Genomic DNA, 6,049 nt, shown 5'->3' on the forward strand with positions numbered 1-6,049 from the left:
TTGGGAGTAAAAAAATAGGTTTTTTTTTTCCTTTTAATTACATCAGTTATCAAAGAAAACGACAACAAAAAAAAGCAGTGGTAACAAAAATACAAAGCTCTGAGGGTTTCTCGTTTTTGTTTGTTCTGTAATAAGCTGAGAGCATCAGTGCAATTGTTTTAATTTAACTTCTGCTCTGAGTCCCTGCTGGCAGCATAGGAGTAGGCTTTGCCCAGCACCAGCCGGTCCCGCAGCAGCTTGAAGAAGGCGTAGTAATTGCTGAAGAGGATCAGAGCCAGGGAGATCGTCTGGTGCCACTTCTCCGAGGAAATCAGCGAGTAGAGCTGGTAGAAGATGACTGCTCCTTCCAGCAGGATCAAGATGTTGAGGATTCGCAGTGGTTTGCTGAAAAAGAACTGTGGGAGAGCACGGTGAGGCACTGGGAAAGGGGTGAAACCTTTGAGTGAGGCAGAGGACTGTGAGGATTCCTCTGGGGATACACTGACTGGCTCTGGATGGAGTCACCCTTGTGACCCCAGGATTCCCCCAGCCTGGGCACTGATCCCCATCTCCACCAGCCTGAGGTGCTCAGGACATGATCCTGCTGTGTTATTTATCCCTGCTCCCCGGGAAGGAGAGGGGAGCTTACGTGGAATCGGAAGTGCGAGACGTCCGAGGGCACGGCCACGTTGTAGTGCCCCACGGCCTTGTAGACGTTCTTGCTGTGCTTCACCAGGACCCCCTGAGGCCACATGCACTCCTCAGTCCACCTGCAGGGAACAAGAGAATCCTTAATCCCACCTGCACGGGGCACTGGGCTCTGCTGCCTCCCCACCAGCAGCGAGGAGGAGCACGGGGATTCTGCTCCCAGTTTGGAATTGTCACCACGGCAGTGACAAACCGCAGGTAGCTGTGGCCAGGAGCAGCTGGCACCTTGCAAAAAACCAGCTCTGCCTGGCAGGGGACAGTGCCAGGGGTGTTTGTGCTGTTGGATGTGTCAGCCAACAACTCGGCTCTCATTTTTCCCTGTTTTATTTTAAGGCTGCGCTCCCCACCCAGCCAAGGGAAAACTCCAGCCCTAAGCCCAGCAGAGAATTCCTTACTGATGCTGCAGCACGTTGGAGCAGAGGGCTGGATCCACCTTCTGCCAGCAGCCCAGGTGTGCTGCAGCTTTGTGGAGCAGGTCACAGTAGCGGGCAGGGAGCAGGTACTGCATGAGGATCACCGAGGTGCTGATGGAAACCAGCAGGAAGAGCTCGCAGGACCAGCGTTTGTCGTAGTACTGAGTGTTCTGGGGGGGGGACAGGAAGGGGTGACAGGGTTTGGGCACTGTGGGACATGTGTGGACAGCCTCACCTGCCCAAGGCATCACAGCACAGAGCACTGGGGCAGGGAGGTAAAACGAGGGCTCTGCACGGAGCTGTTGATCCTGCTTGGAAAAGGAGAGCCTGCATGAGATGGAGGATGGAGAATTCCTGCAAAATATTCGTGCCATCATCACCAAAACCAGGGAGACAGCTCCTGATGCTCCCCATGCTCAGCTGATGGAGCAGGGGACAGGGACAGGCTCACCCCTCACCCCCAGACATTCAGAATTCCATTACCACAAGTAAGGACCGTCCTCCCCCAATGTGCCCCCAGTGTCACCTCCCAGCCAGGCCTCACCTTGACAAACCACACAGGCACGAAGGCCACGTAGTAGGCACTGAGCATGGAGCTCACCAGCACCTCCTTCATGCGCCAGTTGAAGTCCATCTTCAGGAACTTCACCTCGTTGCGGATGAGGTCCGGGGACAGGCAGCAGGCGTGGCTGGGCATGGCCTCCATGCCGTACATCTGCCTCGTGTGCTGCTTCCAGGTCTCCTTGAGCACCGTCAGGTAGTCCCTGCCCCGGGCTGTCACCTCTCCCGTGTCCCTGGGGCCGATGTTGGCCACCTGGGCAAAGAGCCCCGCCTTCCGAAAGTCACAGTTCAGCTGCAGGAAGGGGATGTACATCCCGAACCTGGGGAAGCACAAGGCACGGCTGTTGGACCTTAGGAGCTGCAGCCCATCCCAGCGGGATCACATTCCCATCCCGAATTTCCCTGGAGCCCTGTGGGGCTCTGAGCTGCAGGAGTTCAAGGCTCACAGCAACCTTGTCTAATAGAAGGTGTCCCTGTCCCTACTGGATGAGCTTTAAGGTCCTCCCCCAACCCAAACCAGTCTGGGATTCCGTGATTCCAAAGGGAAACTCCCCAAAAGAGCTCTGAGCTCAAACACAAGCAGCAAATCTCTGTGGATGTTTCCTCCTGCATCTACCAGGGAGGAGGGAGCTATTTCCACTCCAAATATTTCCTTTTGATAGTTAACAAAAAGCAGGAGCTGTTTGAATCCCTCTCCACCTGGCAGAGGAGCCCAGGAACAAAGGGAAAACAAAGCCCTGAGTTCTGTGAGCGCCATGGGAAAAGCACACAACCCTTTTCAGAAGAAATGAGCAGCAATAATGAGTAATAATTAATGCTCACATCAAGCTGAAAGAAGGGTCAGTCTTATGGATGTGTGCTGCCACTAAGGAATGTGACAAAGAAGGAGGGAGAGGCGCAGGGAAAACTCTGTCACCACGGGCAGGGACACTTTCCACAAGCCCAGGGTGCTCCAAGACTTGGGGAATTCCAGCTCAGAACCCCACAGGACTGCAGGGAGCCTCCCCCTGGATTTAGGGTGGATCCTCCAGCCCTGAGCCAGGGATACTCACGGGTAGCACAGGAAGAGGAGGTTGAGGAAGGAGTAGGTTCTGAAGAGGTGGATGATGGAGCGACACAAACTCCAGCCCGTGCCTGTGAGGACGGCGAAGCGAGTGACCACCAGGAAGATGGAGCGTGGCAGGGAGACTTTGCCACTCTGGGAAGCCTGTGGGACACAGGAGAGAGCTGGGCAGAGCTGGGCATTCCCTCTTCTTCAAGGGGAAAACTCAATGTGTACATTCATAAGTAGGAAGGAAGTGCCAGTGACAAGTTGACATCAGGACACGGAGGCTTCCTGTGGAATCTGGGCTCTCCAAAATCTCTGGAATCATTCCTCAAGCTGGAGTGAGGAGAGTTTCTAGTTAAGGTCTGGTAGTCACCAGTGCCCAGCCCACTCTGCTGGCACTGCTCACGATGGGATGCTTCCACAGTGAGCAGACACCCACCTGCCCTGGCTCATCCCTGGGGAAAGCTGGAGTGGTGGAGAGAACAGGAAAAGAGCCAGATGGGAGGAGAGAAGCACAATCACTACAGTTTAGCTGAGACAGAAATTCAGGGAGAGTCACAGAAGGACACAGAGCCAGCAGGAGCAGCGGTTTGGGGTGCTCGGTTCTGTTCTCTGCTCCTCCCACTGGAAACCACGCCTGGAATTCTGACTTGGGAATCTCACAGAGGTTTTCAGGGAAGGATGGAGGAGTTTGGAATGGCAGAAGGGACACAGAGCTTTACAGATCTCCTGGAAGGACAGCTCTGACTTTACCTCCTTGACGATAGCACCGATGAGCCGCCGTGCCAGGACGATGGTCGTCACCGTCAGCACGTTGAAGTCAATGAGGTGAAAGTTCTGTGGGGACAAAACCAAAATGATTCCATTTCCCTGAAGCACCAGGAACCCACATTCAACACAGAAACTCCCAAATTATTCTCTTCTCCTCAGACTCTTTTCCAAGAGAATGCCAAGCAGGCAGCCAGAGCCCAAAATGTGGAAAACAAGGAGTTGCAGAAGCAGCACTGAAGGGTTGTAGAGTCAGCTGTAGTTTTTAATCAAACCTCTCTCTAAAAGTTTATGATTAGTGATCCAAGAGACAGCCTGGGAGTGCCAGCTGCCCTTTGGTGCTTACCAGGGACGTGTGAGAAGGAGGATGGGAGGGTGGGTACCACCACACCGTCTTGTAGATGTTGATGTAGTGGACGAAGAGGGCGACGAGGTGGCAGAAGAAGAGCTGCAGCTCGAACAGGACGCTCCTCTCCACGGGCAGCTCGGGGATCTTGCAGTGCCGCAGGGGGACGACGGTCTGAGCTGCCAGAGGGGGGCTGGACAGGCCTGTCCCTGAGCCACTCCTGCCAGGGGAAGCCAACAGCCAGGGGTGAACAGGGGAAATGTTCTCCAGCTCCCCCCCCCCGCCCAGGTCTAAGATTGATTGGGAAACTCAAGCCATCAAGAGCTGGCACAAATCACAAATATCAGCACGCCAGGGTGACTCTTCAGGCAGATGTGAGCAGGGATTTGCTCACACACAGCAATATTTGGGCCCGGGCCAGCCACCAGCACCAGGACATTTGATATGAAATCCCCTGCGTTGATCAGGTTCAAACCCAGGGTTGTGTTGTGCTACTCGAGGGACAAGCAGTGGCTCTCTTAATTAATTGGAAGCTTTCAGTCCTCAAGTTGGTATTTACATATCTAAGAGTGCTTGAACATGAAAGGCAGAGCAATTACACACAAGCCCTTGTTCATTCTTCACCTTCTGTTCACCTGAGGAGGAAAAACGAGTTTAGCCAGAGGTGCCTATTCCTGTGTGAGCACATCCCAGACTGATCCTCTGAATCAAAGGGAATTAATATCTCCCAGATTTATCTGCAATCTCTAAATAACAACAGGCAAAGGAATCTGGGTGTGGACCTCAAAGGAACTGCAGAGCATGAACTGCTACTGTAAATCCCCAAATGAGATCCCAATCGTGGAGCGTGGCTGCAGAAGTGCTGATCCAGGGGGATGCAGGAGGATGGGGCCAGGGTTTAAAACACGAGAAGGAGAACCTAAAATAAGGCCGTGAGTGAGGGGAAAACCTGAGCTCTCTGAAACTCCCAGATTCCCAAATTCATGGTGACTCAGCTCCTCGGGATTGATAAATCATGGGATCACAGAATGGTTTGGGCTGCAAGGGACATTAAGGATCATCCAGGGCATGGGCAGGGACACCTTCCCTTATCCCAGGCTGCTCCAAGCCCCATCTAAGCCGGCCTTGGACACTTCCAGGGATCCAGGGGCAGCCACAGCTTCTCTGGGAATTCCATTCCAGCCCCTCCCCACCCTCCTAGGGAAGGATTTCTCCCTAAAATCCCACCTAACCCTGCCCTCTGGCAGTGGGAAGCCATTCCCTGTGTCCTGTCACTTCATACCCTTGCAAAAAGCACGGCTCTGGCTCACTCGGAGGTGAGCTGGGCTGTGATCTGTGCATTCCCTGCCTTGGGATAAGGCCCTGGGAGTGTGCTTTCCCAGGAAAGGTGGATTGCTCCACCTTCTGTGCCCTTGCAATGACTTGTCTGGATAACTGTATCCCTACAAATTCCCTGGCTCAGGGCCCTCAGCAGGGAGTGTGCTGAGACAGACCCAACATTTTCTTTGCAGAGTAAAGAAAGCACCTCCTGTTTATGCTGCTGCTGCTCCCTCCTCCTCTGCCTCAGTGACAGAATCCAGCTGGATTTGATCCTAAAAAAACCCTACAGAGCCACATCACCTGAGCTAAACTCTGCCTGACACCAAGTTCAGGGCGCAGGAGATGCAACAACCCGAGCTGGGCTTTGGATATAAAATTGTCTCTATTTTTATTTCTCATTCCATGGTTACTGAAGGGTTTGAACTCTCCTGGGAGCCCGTCCTGAGGGGTCTCAGGGACACCCATCCTAATTACAAGGGACAAAGCAGGATGTGGGAAAAGGGAGCTGGGAGTTAACAACCTGCTGAGCCACAGGAAAGCGAGCTGGGAATGGTTTCAATCTGCCGGAGGGCTGGGTTAGATGGGATTTGGGGAAGAAATCCCTCACTGGGAGGAGCTGGAATGGATTTCCCAGAGAAGCTGTGGCTGCTCCATCCTTGGAAGCGTCCCAGGATGGGTTGGAACAACCTGGGATAGGGGAAGGTGGTGGGGAGTGGGATGAGCTTTAAGGTTGGGGAAGGGGATGAACTTTAAGGCCCAGGAATGGGATGAGCTCTAAAGTTGGGGAATTGGATGAGCTTTAAGGTCAGGAAATGGGATGAGCTCTAAGATCAAGGAATGGGATGAGCTTTAAGGCTGGGGAATGGGATGAGCTTTAAGGTTGGGGAATGGGATGAGCTTTAAGGC

At 53.5% G+C, this 6,049-nt stretch overlaps 1 protein-coding gene across 3 annotated transcripts in view; it reads right to left on the reverse strand.

The window, feature by feature from the left end:
• The window catches only part of TMEM39B (transmembrane protein 39B), a 15,811-nt gene continuing 9,762 nt past the window's right edge, over positions 1-6,049 (reverse strand). For 2 of the 3 annotated variants that reach the window (XM_042015540.1, XM_042015539.1), the window contains 7 exons: positions 3,824-4,043; positions 3,463-3,546; positions 2,714-2,868; positions 1,645-1,981; positions 1,083-1,408; positions 629-749; positions 1-395 (listed from right to left, as the gene is read on the reverse strand). In XM_042015540.1, the coding sequence (XP_041871474.1) occupies positions 159-395; positions 629-749; positions 1,083-1,408; positions 1,645-1,981; positions 2,714-2,868; positions 3,463-3,546; positions 3,824-4,043 (1,480 nt within the window). In that variant the 3' untranslated portion in view covers positions 1-158. The remainder of the gene's footprint in view (positions 396-628; positions 750-1,082; positions 1,409-1,644; positions 1,982-2,713; positions 2,869-3,462; positions 3,547-3,823; positions 4,044-6,049) is intronic. The other variant, XM_042015541.1, reaches the window with a different exon arrangement.

The sequence above is a fragment of the Corvus kubaryi genome, unplaced genomic scaffold (assembly GCF_017639235.1).
Source record: "Corvus kubaryi isolate FWS band 111438036 unplaced genomic scaffold, C.kubaryi_AGA036_p1.0 split3-37304, whole genome shotgun sequence".
In the NCBI taxonomy this organism is placed as follows: domain Eukaryota; kingdom Metazoa; phylum Chordata; class Aves; order Passeriformes; family Corvidae; genus Corvus; species Corvus kubaryi.